We start from the raw sequence: 26,925 nt of genomic DNA, 5'->3' as shown, positions 1-26,925 counted from the left end.
CTCAATCTCCTTTCTTTTTTTCCTGTTCTCGTTTTCTCTTCTCCTTTATTATTTTGCCATTAGCTTCGCTGTGGGCAAATTTCTCATTTCAGAGTCCCGGCCCCAACAGGAAGGAAGGGTGAGGTGGGGGAGCAGGGGATTATGACTGAAGCAGAATGAAAAGGGAGAGAAAGGGGGAAGGTGGTGGAAAATAAAGTTGCTCTTATCGGAACTTGCCAGGAGCAATGAACACACAAAGCTGCTCGGGAATCCAATTTAGTCCTCGCTGTTAGTTTAAGTGATATCAGCGCAATTAGCTGTCACAGGTCAGAGTGTGAGCCGGCCGGCTAAGTGATTTCCTGAAATCCCAAGTCACCAAGAGAAGAAAGAAGGAACAACTTTCCCGTCGCCCACTCCACAAATGCACCACGTCTTTATAGGCCCTGCTAATAAATGTCAGCCGCCTCTTTTGTTTTGCCCCTGTCCGCCGCTCACTCTGGATTTAAATAGATTTTCCTCCTCACTACGTCTACACGAGGGTGACTTTGAGACGTCGTGGTTTTATTTGTGCCTCGTGTAACTCAATTGCGCTGCATCTTGTTGTTTCTTGGGAGAGGATCTGTCGTTGGAGGGCAAACTGAAGAAATGTCCTTTGGTGTTTTTTTTCTCAATTAGACAGAAGTGCATTGCTGGGAACTTGATCTATTTATAAACCTCAAGCGGCTACTATTCAATTCAATTCGAAAGTACAATCATAAGACAATGAATGTGTCAAATGGGACAACCTGATTAACTCTCTGAAGCTTGAGAGTAAGGAATCTGACACAAAACAGGAAGGATTTACAATATCTAGAAATTGAAAGAGTTCATTCATCACAAAGAAACATTTTCAAGCAAATACCTTGAAAACGAGTCTTACCCTTATTATTAAAAGGTCCGTAGATGTGTTTAAAATAGGGAATATAGAATTGATGTACTGTATGTCAAAGCAAAGGCTGCATTTCAGCGTAAAGCAGCTTCCATCCATCCATCTTCTCCCGCTTTTCCGTCAGGGTCGCGGAGGTAACAGCTCCAGCAGAGAGCCCCAAACTTTCCTTTCCCTGGCCACATCAACCAGCTCTGACTGGGGGATTCCAAGGCGCTCCCAGGCCAGCGAAGATATATAATCCCTCCACCTGATCCTAGGTCTACCCCTCAGTCTCTTCCCAGCTGGACGTGCCTGGAACACCTCCCTAGGGAGGCGCCCAGGTGGCATCCTCACTAGGTGCCCGAACCACCTCCACTGGCTCCTTTCAACGCGAAGGAGCAGCGGTTCTACTCCGAGTCCCTCCCGGATGACTGAACTTCTCACCTTATCCCTAAGGGAGATGCCAGCCACCCTGCGGAGACATCCCATTTCGGCCGCTTGTATCCGCGATCTCGTTCTTTCGGTCATGACCCATCCTTCATGACCATAGGTGAGGGTAGGAACGAAGATAGCCCGGTAGACAGAGAGCTTTGCCTTCTGGCTCAGCTCTCTTTTCGTCACAACGGTGCGGTAAAGCGACTGCAGTACCGCTCCCGCTGCTCCGATTCTCCGGCCCATCTCACGCTCCATTGTTCCCTCACTCGAGAACAAGACCCCGAGATACTTGAACTCCTTCACTTGGGGTAAGGCTTCATTCCTTACCTGGAGTGGACAATCCATCGGTTTCCTGCTGAGAACCATGGCCTCAGATTTGGAGGTGCTGATCCTCATCCCAGCCGCTTCACACTCGGCCGCGAACCGATCCAGTGAGTGCTGAAGGTCACAGACCGATGAAGCCATTAGGACCACATCATCTGCAAAAAGCAGTGGTGCAATCCTTAGCCCACCGAACTGCAAACCCCCTCCCCCACGACTACGCCTCGAAATCCTGTCCATGAATATCACAAACAGGATTGGTGACAAAGCGCAGCCCTGGCGGAGGCCAACCCTCACCGGAAATCGGTCCGACGTGCTGCCGAGGACCCGGACACAGCTCTCGCTTTGAGAGTACAGAGATTGGATGGCCCTGAGCAGAGACCCCCTCGCCCTATACTCCCGCAGCACCTCCCACAGTATCTCCCTGGGAACCCGGTCATACGCCTTCTCCAAATCCACAAAGCACATGTAGACCGGATTAGCGTACTCCCAGGCCCCCTCCAGGATCCTTGCGAGAGTGAAAAGCTGGTCCGTCGTTCCACGACCAGGAAGAAAACCGCATTGTTCCTCTTCAATCTGAGGTTCGACAATCGGCCGGACCCTCCTTTCCAGCACCTTAGAGTAATCTTTCCCGGGGAGGCTGAGTAATGTGATGCCTCTGTAATTGGCACACACCCTCTGATCCCCCTTTTTAACTAGAGGAACCACCACCCCGGTCTGCCACTCCTTCGGTACTGTTTCCGACTTCCACACAATGTTGATGAGACGTGTCAGCCATGACAGTCCCTCAACACCCAGAGCCTTCAGCATTTCTGGGCAGATCTCATCCACCCCCAGGGCTTTGCCACTGTGGAGCTGTTTAACTACCTCAGTGACTTCCCCCCGTGAGATTGGAATTGATCCCCCTTCATACTCCAGCTCCGCCTCTAACATAGAGTGCGGAGTTGTCGGATTCAGGAGTTCCTCAAAGTGTTCCTTCCACCGCCCTAACACACTATCAGTTGAGGTCAACAGCGCCCCATCCTTACTGTACACAGCTTGGATGGTACCCTGCTTCCCCCTCCTGAGGTGTCGGACGGTTTTCCAGAACAACTTTGGTGCAGACCGAAAGTCCTTCTCCATGGCTTCTCCGAACTTCTCCCACACCCGCTGCTTTGCCTCGGCCACGGCTGGGGCTGCTGCCTTGCTGCCTTGCCTGTGTAAAGCAGCTTGTTTTTGCTAAAGTTGGAGTAGAAATAACCCAATAAGGAAACTCTGTGATCCCTACTTATGCCAGTTCTGCTCTCCTGTAGCTTTCATGAACCCCAGAATGGACTCTGTGCTGCTGCTTTCTATGATTTAGCACTATTCCAGAGGTGATAGATCTCCACAGGTAGTTCCTAGTGTAAGCTCCGAGATTGCCTGGGAACATCGGAATAGGAGAGAAGTTATTGGAGTTTACATTCGCTCTATCTTGGTGCATTTGTAAACCGATGCCTTCCTCAGTGTACAAGTAATCTGCTGTCAGACAGAGCAGATTAAATGGAAATAATGTTTAACTGCATTTACGCAGTTATATTGGATATAAAAGGAAACATTTTTTCATTTAGTAAGAACACTTTAATATGAAAACAATAAGATAGAATAAACACTACGGTTTGATGCGCCTAAAAACTCTCCCTCAGGCAAAACAATGCTACAGAAAGTCAAGCACGTATACGGCCTCTTGAAAGAGTCACTGTGTTGTTTCAAAATGTGTGTTTTATAGGAGAAATGTCAACAAGAACATATGTAATTATGTGAACAACGCAAATTAATAATGACTTTAGGCTGCAGATTGTATAGAGCTGTCAGGTTTCTTAACAGGGTAATATTTAACTTCCTCTTTAAATAATAAATAAGCGCTCTGATTAAAGTCGTGGCTTTTGTTCTATCGATTTAATTTACACACACACACACACACACACGGTTTGACTGTGATAAACACTGATCTCCTCCCTTCTTCCTCTTCTTCAGGGGAGATCTGTGCGTTCAACATCCACGGGCTGGAGGCCCCGTTCGAGGCCGTGGTGCTGAACGGTACATCCGGAGAGGGCCAGCTGAGGGCCCGGGGCCTGGTGGACTGCGAGCTGCAGAAGGAGTACACCTTCATCATCCAGGCCCATGACTGTGGCTCCGGCCCCGGGGGCACGGAGGTCAAGAAGTCCCACAAGTGAGTGATGAAGACAGCAGTCTGACAGAACTCAGAGCTACAGTAATACGTGTGTAACAGTGAGGTTTTCTGGGGTTATATCATCAGTAAATATTATTGAATTCCTTGTTTAAAGTTGCTGAAAAGAAAAGGCAACCAAGGACAGACAATTAAATAAACAATATGTTTCATAATTCATATGAAAATGCTCGGGCTAAATTATGTAAAACTACAAGTACTCTTTGTATAATTCATCGTTCAATTAGACAATGGCTTAATTCCAATCCAATGTTCAGCTTTGTGTGGAAAACAGTGGTAATTTAGAAAGTTGAATAGTTTATTGAACTGTTAGACAACAACTACAACTTACATAACTAAGGATAAAAGGGAAAGTGTGGAGCAGCCAGGAAAACACAGCAACGTGCGTCAAAGTGGTTCTATTTAAGGGAATAGATTGAAATGTTTCTAGAGGCTTAGTCCACAGTTTGCCCCACAGAGCTCCACATGTTCAAACTTTCAGGCAACTTCACTTAACTCTCGGTCACCGAAACAGAAAATTGAAGGTGCCGTTTGACTGATTGACGCAGATAATGTCCTTTACCAGCACAATTAAGTAAAAAAGTAATGAATTAAAAAAAAGACAGAACTAAAGTTTCCAGAAATCATGTCATAAGAATGATGCATTAAAGAGGCCCTATTGTGCTTTTTGGGGAGGCTCTTTCTTGTAGTGTGTTTTAGGTTTTAATGCATGTTAATGGTCTGCAAAGGCTAAAATCCCTGTGTTCCCACCAGAGGGAGTATCTCTCCTACACACTTCCCCCACTCCTGGCTGAAACAACCTCCGTTATATTCCTGTGTTTACTTCTTGAACAAAATGACATCACTAAGTAACACTCGCACTTCCATTGGCTAGGGCTCCAACTCGATGTACGTTATTGTACGAGCTGTTGACCAATCACAACAGAGCCAGCCAGTTAACCAATCAGAGCAGACTGGGCTCTGGTTTCAGACAGAGGGTGAAAAGAGGTGCTGCAGCACAGGCAGTATGAGAAACATAAAGAGCTTTTTGAACTTTAAAGCATGGAGACATGTCCCAGGAGAGACACTACATACTGATATGGACCTAGAAACAACATGTCCCCTTTGAACTGGACAACTGGGACTTTTCCTTTTTCAAATAAAATGTGGATTCAAGTTCTGTACAAACTGTGACATTGTGCTATATAAATAGCGTTTAATTTTAATGTATTTAAAGTCCACATTATATTACATCTATCTACCTGATGGTTTTTAAAGTGCATTCAATATCTGTGTCTGGGTACAACCTGAAAAAATGAATCATGCAAGTCTATCACCTTCAGCAAATATGCAGAGCTACTTCAAGTGCTGCATTTAGAGACGATCACAGAACTATTTCAGATTATTTTTTTACAGCCAAAGTGCAGTAAAAATAATCTCAGTGCTCCAGCAGTCTTAAAGGAAGTTCTTCCCTGAAGTTAAAGTGCACAATTATGCCTCCCTCCCTCCCTCCCTCCCTCCCTCCCTCCCTCCCTCCATCCCACTGAACATTGTTTTAAAGATGGATTTCAGACACTTAGTTTGTGTCTTACTTAAGTATGTGTTCACCTCTCTGTCCTCCTGCTGACACCTCGGCTGCAGGGTAATCCCAGATACAGCCTCCTCCGCATAACTGCAGTCGACGGATAAGAAAGCATTTCTCGCACTTTTTGACCGTCTTGATCTCAGCTTCAGTCTGAAAATGCTCTTCGCTCATTCTTTCAGACAACCAGCTCTGTCCACTACACATCCCCCCATCTCTGTTTCACCACTCGACCCTTCACCTCTACAAAAAATAAGGAACCAAGTGCAGAAATGTATCTTGTTGTTCAGCTAGTACACACACACACACACACACACACACACACACACACACACACACACACACACACACACACACACACACACACACACACACACACACACACACACACACACACACATAGTGAGACATACTGTATACAAATTTAAGCAGCAGGGGTTTTCGAGCCCCAGTGAAAGTTTTCAATCTGTAAAGCGTAACATGTGTTTACTGTATGATATTTGGTGTGTGTGTGTGTGTGTGTGTGTGTGTGTGTGTGTGTGTGTGTGTGTGTGTGTGTGTGTACTTTTCTATGCTGTTAATCAGGTTTTATATCCGTTTGAAGCACCCAGGCATTCAGTTATATCAAACTAATACTTGCTATCAACATCACTCGCTGCCCGCTGTGATGCAGGCTCAGTCCAGTGAGTTCAGACAGGCCGGTGCTGGAGGCGCGGTGCATTCAGGGACACTTTAACTGGCCTGTCCTTTTTTCTCTGGCAACTCTCGGAGGACGAGGCTGGCCTTTTGCCGCGCTGCTCGTTCGCTCGCTCCGATTTGGAACGAGGCTAACAGGAACGAGGAAAAAAAAAATCCCCGCCTAAGGCTGTGCCCAAATTACACATGACACGTCGACAGCACAGAAGGAGAGCAGTCAGGAAAATTAGCAACTAAAGAGGACAGGGGAGAGGATCAGGAGTGACACGGGAGGAGTTTAAACTTCAGCCTCCATTCTCTCCCCCTCTCACCCTCTCTTACCACAGGCTGCTGCCCTACTTCTCACTTTCTTTCTTTTGGCTGTCTACGGCTGTCCAGAGCTGTCTGCTTAAAAAAAAAAAAAGTTGACATTGAAGTTTGACTTTGTATACTGCAGGGTAGCTTGTGAATTTACTCCAAGTGAACTAAAGTCTGATTTAAGGGTTGATTATATTTCACATCATTAATCCTAATCTGCCTAGCAACTACATAAATAAATATATAAATAAATGTAGGGTTGGAAAAGTACACTATTGACCTCTGAACTGTAGAGGAGTAGACGTAGCAGCATGCCTACCTCATACTACCTCAAAATTGTACAGTACTTGAGTAAATGTACCAGTTGCTTCACACCTCTGATCCTAGCTAGTCATTCACAGCGTTAGGTCATATCAGGTTGTGAAGTGATGCTACACTTTTTTAACCTTGAAAGCTTTTTCTTTTTAAGACTCTAAAGAAAGTAGTGTTGTTGCTTTAACCCACCAATCGTTTACAGTGTCTTGTTCATTAGAGACAAATACAACAATTGACGTATATCGAGCAACCATAATGGAAAGCATCTGTTTATAAGAACAAATATTAAGGTTGAAAAAGTCATTTTTATCCAGGAAACGGCTGTTTATGTATCACACCGTGGCTTTTTAATAATAATAATAATACATTTTATTCATCAAGCGCTTTATCAATGGCTCAAAGATGCTTTATAGAGATAAGATTATATAAAAAGTTGAATAAAAATCGAGCAATAAAACCTCATTCATCACAAGGACACATCATCGGTCCCACGTTAAAAGCAAGTCTAAAAAGCTGAGTTTTGGTCAGTCTGTATATTAGTTTTTTACCCAAATAATAATCATTTTAGAATTCAAACAAAGTAGTTTTGCTGCCTTAACCTAACTAATCTTTCACAGCCTTCACCAAGCTGTCTTGTGCGATTCTGAAAGCTAATACTACCAACAACGCTCAGAGCGAGGGACGTGTATAAAGCAACCCTTAGCGAAAGTCATAAGAACGATGAACACAGTCGAAAGTGTCTTCAGTTGGAGCAGAGGACTTTCACCTTGGAGAGATGTTCATGTTTCCTGTGTAAATAAAGTTTTATACAGAGATGTGACTCGTGTCATGTGACGCTGTGCCCCTGAGTCACATGTCCGTAGCAAACACCACAGGACTGTCATCCAGGTGAACTGTTCATGATCATCGTGAAACTTAAAGTGGAGTTATTTTTACAGCAGGTGACGCCGGATACTGAGTCACACGTCTGTAGCTTCAACCTACACAATGATCTTTGGTCGCCTTGACCTAACCAGTCTGTCTTTCCATCCCCCACAAACTGTGTGTTTTAAAAGCTAAATACAACAAATGACATTTAGAGCTAGTGACGTGTTTCCAGCTACATTTATCAAGAGACTTCAAGAACAAAGAAAACCAATTATTCCCAGCGTTAACCACATGAACTTGTTTATTTCCACAAGCTAAATTTAAAGAAATGACACTCGGAGCAAGTGGCATGTATTTAAAGAACCGTTTTGGGGAAAAGCTAGCAGCTGTAAAACAATTATAACAGTCTAGAAAGTGTCTTTAGAAACCTTTCATCCAGGAGACCTGTTCGTGTGGCTTGTGAAATTAAAAGTAGAGACAGGTCGGCAGAAATCACAGAGGCCCACTCAGTGGAGATTTTTTAAATGAGCTTTTTATTAGCCACACCCCGAGTTTAAATGGTCTTTTATTCCTTTAAATATTTTTGGTTATTTTTATATATATAATTTAAGTTTTTAAATTTGACTTGTTTCATCTATTTTACCATTTTTTAAAACTGTTATTAATGTGAGTAATTATTACATTTATCTCTTTTTAATTTAGTTATTAATTCATTTAATATGTATTTATTTGTTATCCTTTTTATTGATTTTGTCTTCCTTTGTTTTACGGAGAGGGATCCCCATTGCGTTGTGTTCCCTTTCACTCAAAGTGTTTTTCCTTTAGTGTTTTTGGCTTTTTTAACTGATGATGTGTGCCTTGTTAAAGCACTTTGAGCTGCACCTGAAATAGAGTTGCTGAGTCACACGTGTGTAGCTTTAACCTAAAGAATTATATTTTCTCTGACATTCAACCAAGAAATTCAGTTCCCTTAACCTAACCAATCCTTCACAGCGTTAACCACAAAGTCTTGTGCGTTTTACAAGCCTAATGCAACGAACAACGCTCAGAGCAAGTGATATATCGTTATCAACGCTCAGACACAGTGCTTTCACCTATAGCAGACAGCTGTTCATGGCCTCTGCTAATCCAAAAGTTGAGTTGCAGCTTTTATTTTAACTTACAATGATCTTTTTTATGAGTCTAAACCAAGAAGTTGTGTTGCTTCAAGCCAACCAATCTTTCACTGCGTTTATAAAATGGTCCTGTGAGTTTCTGCAAGCTTTATGTCTTAATGGCTGCTACGAAACATTCACTTCAACCTAATAGTAGTTCTGCAGAATTGAACAAACATGTCTCTGGTGATTGGGTTGCTGTTACACATCCAGGGTCTCAATATTTCGTCAGACTGCCTCTGCACTCACAAATGGATGCTCTCTTCCACAGCGAGTACACACTCTGTCTCTTCGTCTATCTTTTTGCACACAGGTAGAATGTTGTTTACTTATCGAAATGTCATGTTCGAACTTTGATCAAGGGCATCACCCTGCAAAGCAAGTGTTATATTCCTCCAATCTCGGAGACTTTGTCAAAAGCAACAGACAGCTCCATACTGTAAACACTGGTGTTCCTGCCTGCCTCTCTCCCCGAGTCAGAGCACAGACATATGAGAGTACACGTTCGGCTCTGATCACACCGCTTCACTTTGCCCTTTGAGGCATTCTGCTTGGCTGCCTTTCGGGAGCTTTAGTCAATTGTCAGCAAAGCTCAAATGAATTCATCCTAAACTCCTTGAGACTGTTTCTGCTCCGGTCAGCTTTAAATGAAACACAAATTAATCTGCAATAATGCAGGCCTGACCTCTGCCAAATAGAACTGAACTGTGAAGTGTACTGAGCCGTTGTGCTCAAGAGACATAAATGTGATGAATGTACGTCCTGTGTCTGTCTGTTGATGAAACACAGCATGATTCACCTCACACATTAATGAAAATGCTTAAGTGGGGTCAAGCACTGCAGGGTAATTATCTAACGTAGAGATTTAGATGATTATAACAACCTTTCTGAACTCAACCTTAATCAATAAAGATCAAAAAGTAATGGCTGTGATATGGAGGAATGAAATGGTGCCTCAGGAACAATAATAGCTGCCAAGCAGAGCCGAATAAGATGATTTTAGGGCACATTCTTTAGCTTCAGCTGTGGCATGGCTGTTTGGCCATGTTAAGCGGTCGGTCCGAGCACCACATTGGTCCAGATTGCAACAACTTCTGGATGGATTTACCGTTAATGTGTCCCAGGGGATGCATTTTAATGATTGTGGTGATCCCTTGACTTTTCTTCTAGCCCGACGATGAGGCTGACAATTTTGCTGGTGTGTGATTTGTTTCAATTATCGGATGGATTGACATGACATTTGGAACTGAAAGACAAGCACCTGGTAGGGTTATTGTAGTTAGTATAACTGCAATTAAAGACCTCGTTAAATAGAACCAGAGTCAACTTGTGGGTCGGGAACCCTAACCCTAACCCACACGGCTTAACACGTTTGATCCAAGAGGCTAAAAGATAAATACCGCAGAAGAACGTTGACTTTTTCTTAACTTTTTTAAGTAAATACCATAAGAAAAGTCAAGGGAAGGCAGGTTCATGTATTAATATATCTCGTTTCAAAACAGGGCAATTCAAAGTGCCTTAGAAAAAACCTTTAAAGCATTAAGATAAAGTGCAACAGGAACACTTTGAATACCAAAATACAATTAAAACTATCTAATATAGACCAGGACGGGTATACAAACAGAAACCTGAATCAGAAACAGGTTCACTGCCAAGTAGGTTAGCACGTATGAGGAATTTGTCCTGGGGCCTGTACTACGAAGCTGGTTTTCTGGCTTACCGGGGTAACTTCGAGAGTAACTTGGTCACGTGCAGCGTATGTTGCTGGTTAACCCATACTACGAAAGTTGGATATGTTAAAATCGAGGTATGCTGCCATGGCAATATACGTAGGATCCCAAAACTGGTCTTCCCAGTTTTAGTTCTTGGTTAACCCTAGGTTTCCGATTAACCACACCCTATTTAGACACCACTCCTCCACCGACATGTCCCCTAAAGACAATGCCAGCATACCTGGACGATCCGTACGATATAGGCGCGCAGATTGTGAGGGGCTCTCTTCGGAGGGCGAGGGTATTTAGAGACCGCCAGAATCCGCTGGCGTACCCGGACGATGTTCTCCATGAAAGATATAGATTCTCAGCTGAGGGAATTCGTTACCTATGCCAGCTGCTCGAGGCGGACGTCTCTAATGTAACCCGCCGAAGTCAGGCCCTCACAATCGAGCAAATGTTATGTCTTTCATTGCGCTATTTCGCCAGCGGACAATATATGTATTCCATCGGTGATGCTGAAAACCTGAGTAAGAACACTGTATGCCGGGTGATACGGAAGGTGGTACTTGCTCTCACTAAACTGGTGGATGCATTTGTTGTATTCCCTGGCCATTTGCCTGCACGTCAGATAAAAGAAGGGTTCTATGCAATCGCTGGTAATATGCCACTAATCTAAAAATAGGTAATTTGCACATTTCATAATTGTGACTGGCAACTGATTTGACTAACAAAATATCTAGGTTTCCCAAGAGTAATTGGAGCCATTGATTGTACGCACATTCCTATCAGTGCACCCCTGGGAGAGCATGAGCGGGATTTTGTGAATAGAAAGTCCAAACACACCATCAATGTCCAGGTAATACACAAGACTAACAGATTAACAGTAGGCGTACATTGTACAGTCCACGATTCATTGGAATAGGTAATGTCAACCTGTGAATTCCTGTTGTCATGTAGAATGATTTCCTGTCCTCTGCATGGGGTGGTGTCATTTACATGCGCAACAGCATGCCTCACCTGTTATGTTCCTTACCTGTGCACATATTCTTAGATGACATGCGATCACCACTATATGATCACAAGCCTGGATGCAAGGTGGCCAGGGTCAGTCCATGACTCCCGTATATTCAGAGAATCATCACTGTCTGACAGATTCCACCAAGGTAAAAGTCCTATATCGATTTACCTGAAGTAATATGCTTTAATAGTGAACATGAAATCAGTGTGACAGTTGTTTAATTTTTCCTCCATTTCATCTAAGGGCAATTTGATGGAATCCTGCTGGGGGACCGTGGCTACGCATGCATGAAGTTCCTCATCACACCATTTCCTGATCCACAAACAAGGCAACAGAGATCATTTAATCATGCACACAGTGTCACTAGGGCCAGGATCGAAATGACATTTGGCATATTGAAGGCCCGATTCGCCTGCCTGAAGGTCCTTCGGGTCAAGCCAGACAGGGCCTGCCAAACCATAGCAGCATGTGTGGTTCTTCAGAATGTCGCCACAATAAGGAAGGAAAGAGTGCCCCCTCATGATCCTCCCCCACCCCCTGATATTACTGATCCAATCACCCTGGATCATCCAACAGGCCGTGCTGTCAGGGATGCCATTACCAACCAGTTTTTCCAATGAATTGTACACACCACAAATTAAATGCACAAAAATAAAGACATGTCACACCAATCTCTGATATTATTCATTTATTAGATGACTCTCTTTCCTGCAAGAAGAAAAGGTGACGAAAAGCCAGATCAATGACACACATATAGGGTGTGGGTAGCCTATATATTAATGGAGTGATAACACAATACCTTCTTCTCATGTTCCAGCTTTTCAATTTGTAATTCCAGCTTTCTGATCTCCAGCCTCTTCTTTGTGCGGTCTAGCTCCAGCACTTTCTTGTATAAACTGCGGACATTGTCCACTGTGGCCTACACAACCCCCACCCCATGTTGTACACATTAGCCTAGTATGCATTATATTCAGTAATTAAACAAGGAAGGAGAAACTGTACTTTGTCTGACTGTGAGGTCCCTGGGAGGGAGGCTTCAGGAGGGGAAAGCTCCTCCAAGTCCTCCTAACACACACACACACACACATTGCATTAATGACACAGGTCACTTGATTCAGACAGTACTGACAAATGATGCTCACCCTCCTAGGACATTAATGTGGCATATAGTAGCAGTAAAGTGTTTTAACCTGCATGTGTGTGTCGGAGGGGGCGTCATCATCGTCATCATCATCATCATCCTGAAAAGATTCAGAATTTTACGCTGCACCCATACTTTAGGGGTGACATAGCCTAATTTACATGTCATGGATGTTATCCATTTGAATTACCTGTGTCAGAGGATGAATGCATCCTGGTGGCTGCAGGGTTGTGATGTTTCCACCCTCGACTGCATGCAACAGAAGACACATGTTACTGATGATTCAGGGGAAGAAAGCCAAAATACTCTAACATGAAGAACGATGAATGCCATACATTACCTTGCACATAGAGGGTGGACATTTCAGCTGCCCCAGGGTTAGACTGTACCCCTGCCACCCCATCCATCATCACCCTGCCACTGTTGTTGGCTAGGGCCAACTCTTCAGCAAGAGTAAAGGAGTCTGGTGCCCTCCCTCCTCCTGTGCGCCTTATTTCTACCTTCTTCTTGTTGGCTGTTAAAGACAGACACATTTAGCTCTCTCTGACAAGACACACACACACACACACACACACACACACACACACACACACACACACACACACACACACACACACACACACACACACACACACACACACACACACACACACACACACACACACATTCTTACTTACCATTCTGAATGATGTTTTTGTACATCATCTTCACCTGCTGCCAGGTCCGTTTGGCGCTGCTGGTACCTCTGGAAGTATTTAAGGGACATACACAGAATTAGTGAAGGGGACTAAACATTCAGTTGTCCTGCTTCATTTGTGGTTGCACATACGATACAGTAACGTTCCGACTGTTATTGTACATCGTCCTGACATACTGTATTCAGGTTGGGATTATTTTAACGGACATATAGAAGTAAAGAAATAGGCCTACTTACGAATTTACGCGGTCTGTAATTTGCTGCCAACACCCCAGTCGCGCCTTGTTTGCTGCCGCGGTGTTGGATTTAGCAGCCAGGGTCGGTTTATACTCTTCATAACTCCTCATTATGATCTCGCATTCCTCTTCTGTGAAATAGGGAGAGCCCGCCATGATCGAGAGTGTTTTTTTGCGCTGGTACCACCCCTTTTATGTGAACGCGCAGTAACTCTGGTTGAGTGAACACAGGTTCAGCTGATCAACTTCATAATCAGCGTCGTAGTACCGTTTAAGACCAATCAAGATGTCCAGGTTTAGTCAACCCCGGGTTACCGCGGAAACCCTGAGTTAGTTCTAAGTAGGTTGAACTCCGTTCGTAGTACAGGCCCCTGGTGTTTTTGGTGCATACGTAAACATAAACACAAATAAAGCAACAATTAAAACACAGATCAAAAACAACTATTTTGAGAAAACTATGATAACATAAAAACTGTGCAATACTTACATCGAATATTGTTCAAATAAAGGCCTAAACAGTAGATGTTAGTAGTTATTACTTTGAATGGAAGGCAGCAGGAACAGCAGTAAGAGTTTCAGCAGCAGTTTTCTGGTAGTTTGTACGTGTATTTCTCTAAAGTATCCGGATAAAAAGCCCTTTGTAAGGAAATGCTATCAAGTAGTAGCAGTGTAGCTATCAGCCATTAGCCTCTTCAAGGTCTTTGGGGTGTGCATGGTTTAAATAATCACTATTCATCTCCCTAATTAGCATCTGAAGGCTAGGAGTTTCTCGTCACACTGCCTCTGAGTTCCTCCCGTTGCTATGGAGTAATTAGTCGTTAGGGATATCACACTGCCTTGCAAAGCATGTCATATTCATCGTATTGCTTCCCAGGACTCGCACCGCACCACGACACATGTATTTAACACCGGCCCAGGGGTTAAGTACCTGGAGGCTGTCAGAGGTGTGGTGGGGGGGTGTAATGCATTTAAATCCGGGTGAGAGGCCCGGGGGGGGGGGGGTGGTGTATGTGCCAATGTGTGTAATTGAGAGAAAATGTGATGGTAATTGAGACACACAGATGTTTTATCGTGACCATGTTGGGTGCAGTGGTTATTACCGTCATCATTAGTGCATTTTAGATGTGTTAGCCTAGCTGCGGTTCGGGGGGGATATCTCACTGAGCAGACAGGCTTACAAATCCCTAATGCTGAGTCAAATATCCCCACATTTACATACAAATAAGAGGAATACTGTAGCTGGGGATAGATAGGCACATCCTGCATCTAATAACCATCTTGCATACAAACACAGAGACAACCACCCTCAACATTAACACCAAAAAATGAAGTGTTATGAGTGAGGAAGTAGGCCAAGAGCTGTGCCTTGTTAGCGTAAGCTGTCATGATGCATTCCTGCAGGGAGAGGAGCAGGGAGAGGAGCAGGGGACTCGGTGCTGATAGTGTAGGCTGTCAATGTGTCGCCACTTTATTCTACCAAGAATCTTAACTTGTCACACTTGATGCTAATATGAGTGAAACCTCATTCTGTCAAAACCTGTTAGTTGACGAGGATATAACTCCTGCCAAGCAAAGAAAGAGGAGAAAAGAAAATCTAGTTTAGGAATATGTTGTTTATTTTCCAGCTTAACATAAAATGTAATAGGAGAATAAAGTCTTCGTGTTTCAATTATGAAAATGCACCGGCAGGAAGTGCACCATCTGTGCCCGTCTGCTCCGGTTATCAGATGAGAGAAAGCGACACCCGACTCAAACCGTGATCAGACGCCGCGTGTCTGTCAGCAGATGCAAAACGGACTTTAAAATTGCGTCAGAATCAAGTTACTGCCAAGTAGGTTTACACATATGATGAATTTGCCTTATGATGCGAACATACACACAGTTAGAGAAGATAAAAAGGGAGGATCTGGATAGAAGAAACTACGTGCAGTACACCGTTCAGATCAAATATATGCAGTGTTGTTATGGAAAGTGGATGAGAGGTAGCTTGTACACAGATGTGCAAATATTTGGAGGGTGCAGGTGCTCCTATGATATAGATTTGGGTTCTCCATCTTGTGCATCAGAACAGGAACTTAAAAGAAATCAGTAACGTTGAGACAAAAATGTGTGCAAGCGATTCAGTGCTGCACATTATTGCACAACATGTGAGCCATTCTTCATATCCCATACCTTTATTGCACTTCCCTCTGTTTATTTAGCCCATTTCTGTCTCTCTACCCCTTTAATAACTGCACCGCTTTCTCCTATTCTAAGGGACGGCTCATACAGTATTTTGTTCTCAGGGGGAATTGTCTTTTTTGGGTTTTTGAGGGTTGTGGTCATTTCAGCTGTACAGCACAGAGCAGGTAGCCAACACAACCTTTCATAGAGCAAATAAACTAAACAAACACCAACGTAAACATTAATACACACAGCTCATATGCACAAATAAGCAACAGATAAGGAGACAAACGCTAGGGAATAAAAGCATGGTTTTAGCCGAACCGATAGGGAGGGGGGATGCTGGTCCACAGTCTTGAAGCTGCAATATAAAAGGGACCCCTGAGTTCACATCTCGACTATAGGACAAGCAGGAAGTTAGTTGACCTGACGGGGCTGGAATAAACCAGATTCAGATTCTGACGTAAAGTGAAAGAATAAGTAACATCTACAAGATGTAATAATATATGAATGTAATGTTAATGTAGTGCCGTGGAATAAATACTGTAAACTGTATTGATATATACACTCTTTAGTGTGAAGCGCACACGTCCTGTGGAGTCCTGTGTTCGTGCCTCGGGCTGCGAGTCGATGTGGAAGTGGGATTTTCCTGCATATTGATGAGGATACGATCCCATTCAGTCCCATCGGTGGAGCCTGGGTTGTTTATGCTCATTCTAGTCTTACACAAGGAAATTGATGATTCTAGCTTTCGGCTAATTCTTGACAAAGATTAATTGAGTTCTTTGGGTGCAGGTGTGTGTGTGTGTGTGTGTGTGTGTGTGTGTGTGTGTGTGTGTGTGTGTGTGTGTGTGTGTGTGTGTGTGTGGGTGTTTGCAGGAGGCATTCAATAATGACTGGGTTTGAGTGACTGTGTTCGGTTGAGCGTTGATAAATAATGAGTGTGGATGAATATGTAATGAGCTTGGAACAATGCTAACCTGGCATTAACACGCATCACCTGGCTTTAACACGCATCACCTGGCTTTAACACGCAGCGCCTATCTGATTGTGTCAGAGGATGATTTAGCGGGGTTGGAATCGCGCCTGAAAGCAGGAGAATATCTCCAGCGCTTGCCAAGTTGTGTTTTTCTTTCTGTGAGATATTTATATCCAGACATGCTCTCATACCTTTCATGTTGTTAGATTAAAGGTAGTGTGATGCCATAGGAATCCGCTTCTTTAGGTAATTTAGGGTTATTTATAGACAAGTTAAAGGACTTTAAATCGGGTTTAGATGCAGGTGTGTCAGTGCAGGTTCTGGAGCAATTATAGTTGAATTACTTTAGTTTATAAAATGATTTACATATTTGTTTAACTTGTTTTTATTAATTTACTTTCATTTCCTTTTTTTCATTCACCTTAAAAAAAATATTTGGGGTTTACAATGAGGCATGTTTCTATGTTTTGATTCAATTATACTTTCTTTAAAGAAACTAGTTTGTATTTTGAGCAAGGAACGGACAAACCAAGTCTAAAAAATAAGTAAAAATACAACAAAAAATCTTCTTCTATGAGTCAAAATTCCCACTGCCATCAATAACATCTGAGATCTTTAACTCCTTCCTTACTCAATGCTTAAGTCAGTCAACCTTACTTTGGTTATCTTTCTACACATAATATCTGACTTTCATCCTCATTTAGTTTAAATGCAAACCTTCCTCCAGATGTTGACACCAGTGAGACAGGTCAACCGGGTTTTTCATTCGGTGTATTAATGTCATTTAACACTGCGATGTATTTCACTCTGTGCAGACTGGAGTGTCAGTCAGCTGCCTCGTATGACTGACTGGAGGTTGACCACACGCCAGACTGGGAAACCACTTTGACCTCCATCGTATTTCAGAGTATGATAGATTCTGTAGCATAATGACTGTTTTGACTTTAAGTCGCACACAGCTGGACGCCTCTCACTGCTTCATATTAGCACAGATTGGCCATTAAAGACTATTAAAGTCCTGCCGACTGCATGAACACCTATTAGACAGACGATTTGACATTGAGGACAAACCCCTCAATAAATGTAGGTTCATTTAAAAAATAAAACACATTACGCTGCAAGTGACTCCAAGTTGCAAACCTTTTTGTCTTCTAAATCCTTATTGCTTCATCATGCATGAGCCTTTGATCTGGTGAATATGAAGTATGACGAAGCCCACTGGGTTTGGATAGAAACTATGTCAGGCAAGGCAGGGGTTAAACATTAAGGGTAGCGCCCCCTAACCTGCAGTGATTGACTGCGCGGACCCCACCTCCTTTGCGAAGCAGCTTCTTCAGCACTTTCTAAAGCTGCAGCAACCCCTGACAGGCTCAAAGGAAGGGTGCTTAAAGCTGCTCCACCCCTGCTAAGTGGGGGTTTTCACCAAGCTGTGAACAGACTTCTGGATTCTGGCTGTGCTCCAAGCCCGTGGAAGGCATGCACTGTGATCCCAATCCCTAGAAAGATACATGGTAAGTACCTGAATGAATACAGGCCCTGACATCAGTGCTTCGGTAGTACACGGAGAGAGATTAGTGAGTTTCCACCTCTGCATCGTGGTGGCTGAGGGACTGCTTCCACTCTGATTGCCTACCAGGAAAAACTCGGCGTAGAGGCTGAACCTTTTGAACGCCATTTACAGACCACTGGACACCACTCTACTGCTTCAATACTGTATACAAAACAATCAGCGCCTAATGGTGCTCCAGGTCCCCCTAATACTGGTTTTAATGGATTAAGAGTTGTTGTTTTTTTTTACAGTAGAGCCAAAACAATTAGCTTGTAAAGGGATTTATATCAAGGGGCCCTATTCTGCACTTAGGGTCTTCCCTTTCCTGTAGCGTGTTACAGGTTTTGTGCATGTCAATGGTCTGCAACTGCTAAAATTCCGGCTTGAAATAGCTCGATGTACTTCTTTGTTTAGTACCGTTACATTATTCTAGGCAGGAGACGCTCAAAATACAAATGTGAACCTGGAAAGGATCAGTGTACCATCTTTATTCGTCACGTTCTGAATGGTTGCTTTTAAACCTGGAGTTTATATGGTTTTTTTTTAACCACTACATTTCCTTATTCATGGGGGCGATGTAGTGATTCAACCTTTGACTTGTTTTTCCAAGTAGCCATCACTTGGGATCTGTGCATTGTTCTTAGTTTTGTCTTTTGCTGTTGTGATCATTCTCTCACACGTAACCCCCCGCTGACTTTATGTGTCACTTGTGGACCTTGTGCTAATCTGAGGTCTGTCACTGGGAGGAATGGTCAGGGATGGGCTTAGCTTGGCAATGTTTCAGGAATTTGAAATGACACACAAACACAAAAACATCCGGTCCCAGGAGAGCCCGGCGTCTGTTCAAGCAGATGCGAACCATCAGCATAGAGACGCACACTCACAACGAGACATATTCACAATTACTGCATTTACTGTAGTTGTATATCATGCTCTGGGTGCATGAATACATAATCACACACACACACACACACACAGCACAGCACAAGCCCCAGAGGAGGGAAACATATGTCTGCTCCCTCACCACTGGGGAGTGTGTCGAAGCAGGGGGGTAATGTTTATGAGAGAGCATCATTAATATGACAGAACAAGGCTGGCGGAGGGATTTACTGCACACTGTGGAGCTGCCATCACCTGTCAGTGCTTCTTATCCCCATCTACACCGCAGTTAGCATCACCGTTAACATCTCACCAACCCTAAAGACGGGTGATTAATCTCCGTTTGGGTTTCATCTATGTATTCAGTACCTGTGTCGAATCTAAAAGAAGTATTCAGATCCTTTAAAGGCCCTGAAAACCTACTTTCTCAAGCAACTTTTGCCTATAAAGTAAACCGTTTTCTGCAAAAAGTAAAGATGCTTTTCTTTTTCTTCTTCTCTCTGGTTTGGCGTGCGTTATGCATACTTAGAAATAGATGATGTTGCATGCTTTCATATGCACCAATCACAAATGTGCAATGTAAAAGTAGCAGTACCACAACATACTATATTCCAAGTAAAAGCCTTGAATAGAAAAAAGATACCCTTGTAAAAATGCACACATTGGCCTTTTATTATTCAAGCGTTTTTATACAGTGTACTAGTCGAGAGAATTATGAAATTAACATTGCATGCACCTGCTGCTGTAGGTTCATGATTGAAATGAGCTCCGGTTAGGTACAGCAGGTGTGAAAATGAAGGTCATCAGAAGTGAAACGAAGTGCAGAAATGTAAAGGGTTAACTTAATAATAACGTTTCAATGTATTTCATTCACTTATAGGTGGTTAAGGAGGAACCAAGACTTGTATATTTTACTAACAAACAGGGGGACAGTTTTAGTTATACTTTGGGTTTTCACAACATGTAGTCCCTGTATATGGATTATAGCTTGATCACTAACTCAAAAAATCCAACTTAGTACATGTTCAGGTTCCTCATATGGTATGAACTGTATGTCATTTTCATAAAGCAAGTACACTTAATTAGTGGCTTTAGCTCTCACAAATGTACTGGATAGAAACCTGTAATTAAGGACTTAATTAAATGTAAATGAGTCACAGTCAAGTAGCATTGCATAGAAGTTAGCTACCACCAACTCCTGTCCTCAGTTTATCCGTCTGTCACGCCGTTTAACTCCAGTTGTTTATGGGTTTGTTATTTTCCATTAAACAGTTTCAGTGTGCTTCTGTTTGAGTACAGGGACGCTCAAACACACAAATGGTCTTCTGCGTTTGTGTACTTGTGACAGGGAGAGATAAGGCGGTGTGTTAATCCATTCTGCGTGGGATCGGCCTCCCAACCGTCTCTCTTTTGTTGGTTCCCATCTCCCATGTTGGCAAGATATTACAGCTTCCCCTAATAGGATAACTCACCGCCTTTTCCACACCAACCAACTAATCCTATAAACCATACACTCATGTCCGCTCCTTTGTCTTTTAAAGGACAGCACTGCTTTTTACATTTGCCATTTGCAGCTAAAATGGTATTGGTACGTCCGATCGTCATCTATCAGCGGTTGCCAGTCAATGAATTTAAGGATTGATTATGCAATCGGTTGCCTTCTAGCCTCCGGAGAGTATTGATGAAGGTGGTTTTAAAGTGATGAATGGATGAGGGGGGGCTTCATCATGTATGACTTAACATGAATTACTGCTGATGGATCACTTATGGAATGATTCATTACTGCAGTTTAGTGCCGTGCATGTGGTAGATGAAGAGATCCAAGGGATTGTTTTGCCAAAGCAACCCAATACAAGAAATCCATTGGGTCAGGTCAGACACAAAGCACATTGTTGGTTATTGAATCAATTTATATCCATCAATAATCTGCGGCGCTCAACAATCAACATATCATGCTAATTATCAGGTTCATATTTGTATTTTGTGCCTCTACCGCACCATGAGAACATGCTTTAGTGTGCAAAAAGGCTCTTTATTTTTCACTTTTCACCCTCTGTCTGAAACCAGAGCCCAGTCTGCTCTGATTGCTTAGAGGGCCGGCTCTGTAGTGATTGATTAAAACCACTTAGAGATGTACCACCCCTTAGAGAGAAACTCTCTCTGGGTTTTTAGCTTTTGCAGACCATTTACATGCACTAAAACCTATAGAATATACTAAAGGAAAGGTGCAACCACGAAAAGTTAATCAGGGTCAAAAGCTGCAACTACCTTTCTACTTGTTATACCCTCACCTATGGTCATGAAGGATGGGTCATGACCGAAAGAACGAGATCGCGGATACAAGCGGCCGAAATGGGATTTCTCCGCAGGGTGGCTGGCATCTCCCTTAGGGATAAGGTGAGAAGTTCAGTCATCCGGGAGGGACTCGGAGTAGAACCGCTGCTCCTTCGCGTTGAAAGGAGTCAGTTGAGGTGGTTCGGGCACCTAGGGAGGATGCCACCTGGGCGCCTCCCTACGGGAGGTGTTCCAGGCACGTCCAGCTGGGAAGAGACCGAGGGGTAGACCTAGGACCAGGTGGAGGGATTATATCTCTTCGCTGGCCTGGGAGCGTCTTGGAATCCCCCAGTCAGAGCTAGTTGATGTGGCCAGGGAAAGGAAAGTTTGGGGCTCTCTGCTGGAGCTGTTACCTCCGCGACCCTGACGGAAAAGCGGGAGAAGATGGATGGATGGACTCCTCAATAATAAAGAATGTGTGCCAATCTATAATATTTTTTGATTTGTGAGTACTGAGCGGCCGCAAGACTAAAATCACCGCTAGCAAGGCTGTCATCATGCTGTGTACTTAAATGGTGATTTAAACTATGCTGCCACAGTTAATATTGAACCAAAATACTCTTTGTATTGCTCTCTAAAAGTTAATTTAACGGACAAAAGCAGCAAGAATGAAATTAAGAAGTGAAAAGCATTTACGCTCTATGCAGTCGATACGCTATTCTAGACTAATCTCCACTTTCTTCCCCTCTGTTTCCCCATAATCTGCAGGGCGGTGGTGCACATTCAGGTGAACGATGTGAATGAGTTTGCCCCGGTGTTTCGGGAGCTGCAGTACCGAGCCGCAGTGACGGAGGGCAAGATTTACGACAGCATCCTGCAGGTGGAGGCCACGGACCAGGACTGCTCCCCGCAGTACAGCCAGATCTGTAACTACCAGATCTCCACCACAAACACACCCTTCGCTATAGATCGCAACGGTGAGTGGAAGAGAGGTGTTGTACTATCAGAGAAGCCTGTTGACAAAGCCCCGAAATATGTCAGTGCTTGCCACAAAGAGTCCTTGTTATTCCAACTAAACTGTGATCAACAGTGTCTGACAGTCATTGAATTTTAATGGTTAGTTTGTGGTGAAGGGCTGTCACTTTTTTTGTGTACCCACTTTCCTTCATCTACCGCCTTGGCAGCAGAATACAGTTATGTTCTCCCCATCTTATTCAAAGAAGATGAATACAAACATTTGTCAAAACACACTGGCACTGAAATCCCCTAAATGCACACGCATGTACTTTCCAGCCAGAGGAGGGAGACACACACACACACACACACACACACACACACACACACACACACAGTACATACCTTCACACACTCTTGAAGCAACATCTAATAAACTGGCAGATGTCTCTCCCCGGGATAGCCATGGGTCACCATAAATCAGATCACAGAGGTCTGAGCACAATCACACCCAGACAAAGATAAATCCTGAGAAAGATCACTCTCAAATACCCTCACAAATGTACTTTCCTTTCCCCTTTGTAACCTGGTTCTTGCACATCACAAATACAGATTGTGTTATTGTTGCTAACACTCACAAAGACAGACATATTGAGTAAGTGAGAGATGCTTACAGAAATATCTTGTGAGACGAGTGGGTTGGTTATTTTTCTCCAATATGATGTCCTCTGCTGCTGACCTTCTCTGACAATTGCTTTTAATATATTCATATTCCTCATTGTATCTTTTATGTTTGAACACCCTTGTTTGGCCGATCACACAAAGTCAAGTAGTATACAAAGTATTCCTCGAGTGCACACTTTATTTCTAGATTCATACCACCATTAGACCAGCTATTTGTTCCAAACAATCTGCTCACACTTCTGCTTTGAGGAGACATACTGTAGATGCAAGGGTGCTTTCCTGTTCAGGGTCTATGTTTCCGTCGACTGCTGAGGTGTTACAATAAAAGAGGCTGAGTGGATGAGGTAAGGGCCAAACTGCACAATAATACAGGGGGGAAGGCTGAAGCCAAAGTGCTCCTACTTCTCTCTCTCTCTCTCTCTCTCCGTCTGAAGAGGTCTCGCTCAGCCGTTGACCGCAGAGGAAAAGGCGTTGAGAACTCTTAAACTGAGGAGCGCCTGAGGGATGGAGGGAGGGAGGGGGATCGAGGGAAGACAGGAGGAGTTGGCTGTGAGGGCTGGAGTAAGTGCTTATGAGGAACAGCGAGAAAAATGCATTAAAGGTAAATAAACAAAAAGGATAGAGCTGGCGTTATTCCATATTAAACTTGCTACCAATAAATCCCATTAAAAGACCATAAGGGATCATTTACGGATCCATCCAAAAGTATATGTGTGTTGCCAAGCCTGATATATAGTCTATCCTTCCTCGTTTCCATAGATTGTTGTCCATGTTTCTATAGTTGAGTCAAACTGTTGCACTGGGTGACATGTTCCTTCACCACTACTTTCTTTGTGCCACTACTGCTCAGCATTTGTATTATCTGTCCCGCATTTGATTGACAGTATCTTTTATCCAATGGCGGTATAGAAAGCAAGCGATGGCTGTCACCATTGCCTATGTCTGTTGTCAATCAATCCATTAACCCACGCTGGTGAGTGCAAGGGCCGAGCCAACCTGCCGACATTCTCTTTACGCCCTACTGGCACGAAACAGCACACGCTACAGGGATGCACTTTTAGGCGAGATATGATGGAGACCATGACGTAGAAACGAAGTGGCATGGAGGTAAAGACGATTTGAAGCAACACACTATATGCACGACTTCAGTGATAGCATTTTTGTGTTTATTTGAACAGGACAGGTCTCATTCAAGAGAGGCCTGCATAGATAGGTAGCAGCACAACACAATCATACAAGATCAGCCAAAGCACTTACAGACACAAAGTCATTGAGAGTCACTTTGAATCTGTTTTAAGAAACCAGCATTTTGAGTTTCAGCTTACTTTGCAGCTGGTTCCAAGCCACAGGAGCAGCATAAAGTCCAGTACGGACTTCTGGTGCAGTTAGAACAAACAAGTCCTCGGGGCGAAGCTAACTACACCCTTGGTTAAGGAGGAAGAGCACCAAGAATATCGGTACAAAATGTAAATGTTTATTCAGAGATTATATTGAAATATTTACTACCTCCGAGAATCGTGGTTCCACATTGTCCCACAAAAAAATGTGGCCTGTTTGCGCCTGGTCACCTTACACATCCACCATTCCACATCTCAAAAAGCTGCACTTTTTACTTTTGTTCGAGTAAGAAAAGCTGTATGCTGAGCTATACAACCAATTATGTGTCCCTTGTGTGAAGACATAGGGCAGCACATTCACAAAGAGAGCACGCCGCACACAGATGAGACGGCAAGTAGTGAGATGGTACGAGGCTGCAAAACACCGAGGCAATGATTGTGTATTGAAAGCGATAGTGAGGGGTTGGAAAGGTTTGGAACGAGGAGGGTAGGAATTCTAAACAAGCTGAGAGGGCGACGCAGAATGTGCGATGAGGAAGACGTGGAGTCGAACAATGTCGCACTCATATGAATTACATCTAATCCTCCCGTTCACACGCGCATATTCAAACACCGCATGATTAACATTCAGCTCCCTCTGCACTTCTCTTCCCACAATACAGAAATCAGTAGTACAGGCTGTAACACGAGCCCCAATAACACATTCCAGCTACGTTTCAACTCGCAATAAGGGCCAATAACGTCTCTTTTCAACGCTCACAAGTGCTCTGAGTCGCGGTGCAGCCTCCCTGATAGGGCCCGGCTGTGTGTATAGCATTGTCATCTGTCGGTATTTGAAAACTCATCCAATATTAACACACACATTAGCACGAGAGCTCCCTTCATGTACTCTGCTCAGCATGATAAAGACGCATGGGTTTGGTAGATGGGTCGCGGTTTCCATCGAGACAGGAGACTCATTCAATGTGGTCTGGATGCTGGAATTAATAGAGACGAGAGGCTTATTTGTTTCCTTCGAGGTTCTGTGTGAGGCGTCCTGACATCACAAAATCATTGCCTCATTAAGTTTGATAAATATTTGTACAAGGCTATTTCTTTTAAAGCAGGCAGGCTACACTGTGGTACCAAGTTGACTATTAAAGGAGCCCTATTGTGCTTTTGGGGTTTCCCTTTCCTGCAGTGTGTTGTATTGGTTTTAGTGCATGTAAACGGTCTGCAAAGGTTAAAATCCCTCCAGAGGGAGTTTCTCTCCCACACAGTTCGCCTGAAACGACTCCATTGCACCCCTTTGTTTACTTGTGTTACATGACAGGCCAAGGGGCGGACATCTTTAAGGGGTTGACCAATTACAACAGAGCCGGCCAGCTAACCAATCAGAGCAGACTGGGATCTGGTTTCAGACAGAGGGTGAAAAGAGGTGCTGCTGCACAGGCAGTCAGAGAAAAATAAAGAGCTTTTTGAACATTAAAGCGTGGAGACATGTCAGAGTAGAGACAATAAGTACAAATATGGACCTGAAAATGAGCAGAAGAGCCCCTTTGATATGGTCGATCTGTTTGAAAGCACAACAAAGGAGTGGGATTTAGTCTGGTCATTTCAGACTGGAGATAATATTAAAAAAAGAACATCTAAAATTGACTTTGGTAACAATAAGTCATTACTCCACCTTGATGCAAAATATAAAGAGGAAGAATTTGGCTGCAACCAGCTGAGTGTTAAGAGGAAAGCACTACCTGTGTGATAACTCTTCCACAGATTTAGCATTGCAGCTGTAAAAGTACCTTATGTTGTGCAAGCAAACTCACGAGTACACATTGAGCGCAGCCATCCTTAAAGGGGCATTCCAGCAATTAAGTATTGTACTTCCATAAGGTTAGGGACAAAAATCAATGCAGCAGAATCCTCCAACACTTGTGATAATGGAAAAGTGTTGACTGCTAAACCCCTTGATCCAAAGACTATCTTTCACCCGTTTGAAAACAAAGGTTTAAGAAAATAGTGTAATCTCCAAGCCTAGTCTCATATCGTGGAGAGCTTTACGTGATGTTTGAAATGTTTAATTGAGAGGAAAGTTGTAGGGAGCGCAATAACTTCAATAAAGACTATTTGTAACCTTAAATAAACTAACACTGGGGGCAACAAGGGCTTCATAGCAGCAGGAAGCAACAGGGGTTTAATGGAAACGTGGACTTCATTTTGAGAAAAACAATAGCGCTAATCGAACCTCTTGTGAGAAATGGATGCTACCTGTCATCCCTAACATGTCCTCATTTGTTACAGTGATTATATTAAAGCATCCCAGTTAATTAGACAATGATATACGATGAGGCAGCAACACAAGGCTATACTGTTTGTGACTCCTGTACTCTCAGGTGTAGGCTCCTGCTTTCTATAGACCCGACACTGAAGCCATATGTCAGTAGACAGAAGAGAAGTCATCAGACTGAAGTCCAGCTCCATTAAGTACCAATTTGAAAGTTGAGAGTAGCTATGAATATGGAATAATACCTGGTGCACATTGCTTATCAACGCCATAAAATATGAACTTGTTTAGCTGT

At 43.5% G+C, this 26,925-nt stretch overlaps 3 protein-coding genes across 5 annotated transcripts in view; 2 read left to right on the top strand and 1 right to left on the bottom strand.

The window, feature by feature from the left end:
- Positions 1–26,925, top strand: part of LOC134880335 (calsyntenin-2-like) — a 260,050-nt gene that overhangs the window by 158,755 nt on the left and 74,370 nt on the right. Inside the window, exons 3-4 of the mRNA XM_063907247.1 lie at positions 3,638–3,833; positions 22,161–22,369. Of these exons, the coding sequence (XP_063763317.1) occupies positions 3,638–3,833; positions 22,161–22,369 (405 nt within the window). The remainder of the gene's footprint in view (positions 1–3,637; positions 3,834–22,160; positions 22,370–26,925) is intronic.
- Positions 10,560–12,145, top strand: LOC134879788 (putative nuclease HARBI1). The gene is made up of 4 exons (XM_063906295.1): positions 10,560–11,112; positions 11,197–11,312; positions 11,508–11,619; positions 11,718–12,145. Exons 1-4 carry the CDS (start codon positions 10,683–10,685, stop codon positions 12,092–12,094), a joined length of 1,035 nt encoding a protein of 344 aa, XP_063762365.1. The 5' UTR covers positions 10,560–10,682; the 3' UTR covers positions 12,095–12,145.
- LOC134879787 (uncharacterized) lies at positions 12,280–13,919 on the bottom strand. 3 transcript variants are annotated; one of them, XR_010167873.1, is made up of 6 exons: positions 13,550–13,919; positions 13,327–13,360; positions 12,956–13,129; positions 12,806–12,864; positions 12,665–12,715; positions 12,280–12,539 (listed from the first exon to the last, which is right to left on the bottom strand). XR_010167873.1 is itself a non-coding variant. In XM_063906293.1 (6 exons), exons 1-6 carry the CDS (start codon positions 13,702–13,704, stop codon positions 12,429–12,431), a joined length of 618 nt encoding a protein of 205 aa, XP_063762363.1. In that variant the 5' UTR covers positions 13,705–13,919; the 3' UTR covers positions 12,280–12,428. The 3 variants fall into 3 exon arrangements, 2 of the variants coding, with proteins under 2 accessions (XP_063762363.1, XP_063762364.1); XM_063906293.1 differs by having other exon boundaries at positions 13,293–13,360; XM_063906294.1 differs by lacking the exon at positions 12,665–12,715 and having other exon boundaries at positions 13,293–13,360.

This window comes from Eleginops maclovinus, chromosome 18, assembly GCF_036324505.1.
Source record: "Eleginops maclovinus isolate JMC-PN-2008 ecotype Puerto Natales chromosome 18, JC_Emac_rtc_rv5, whole genome shotgun sequence".
In the NCBI taxonomy this organism is placed as follows: domain Eukaryota; kingdom Metazoa; phylum Chordata; class Actinopteri; order Perciformes; family Eleginopidae; genus Eleginops; species Eleginops maclovinus.
This window is presented reverse-complemented; position numbering and strand designations above follow the sequence as displayed.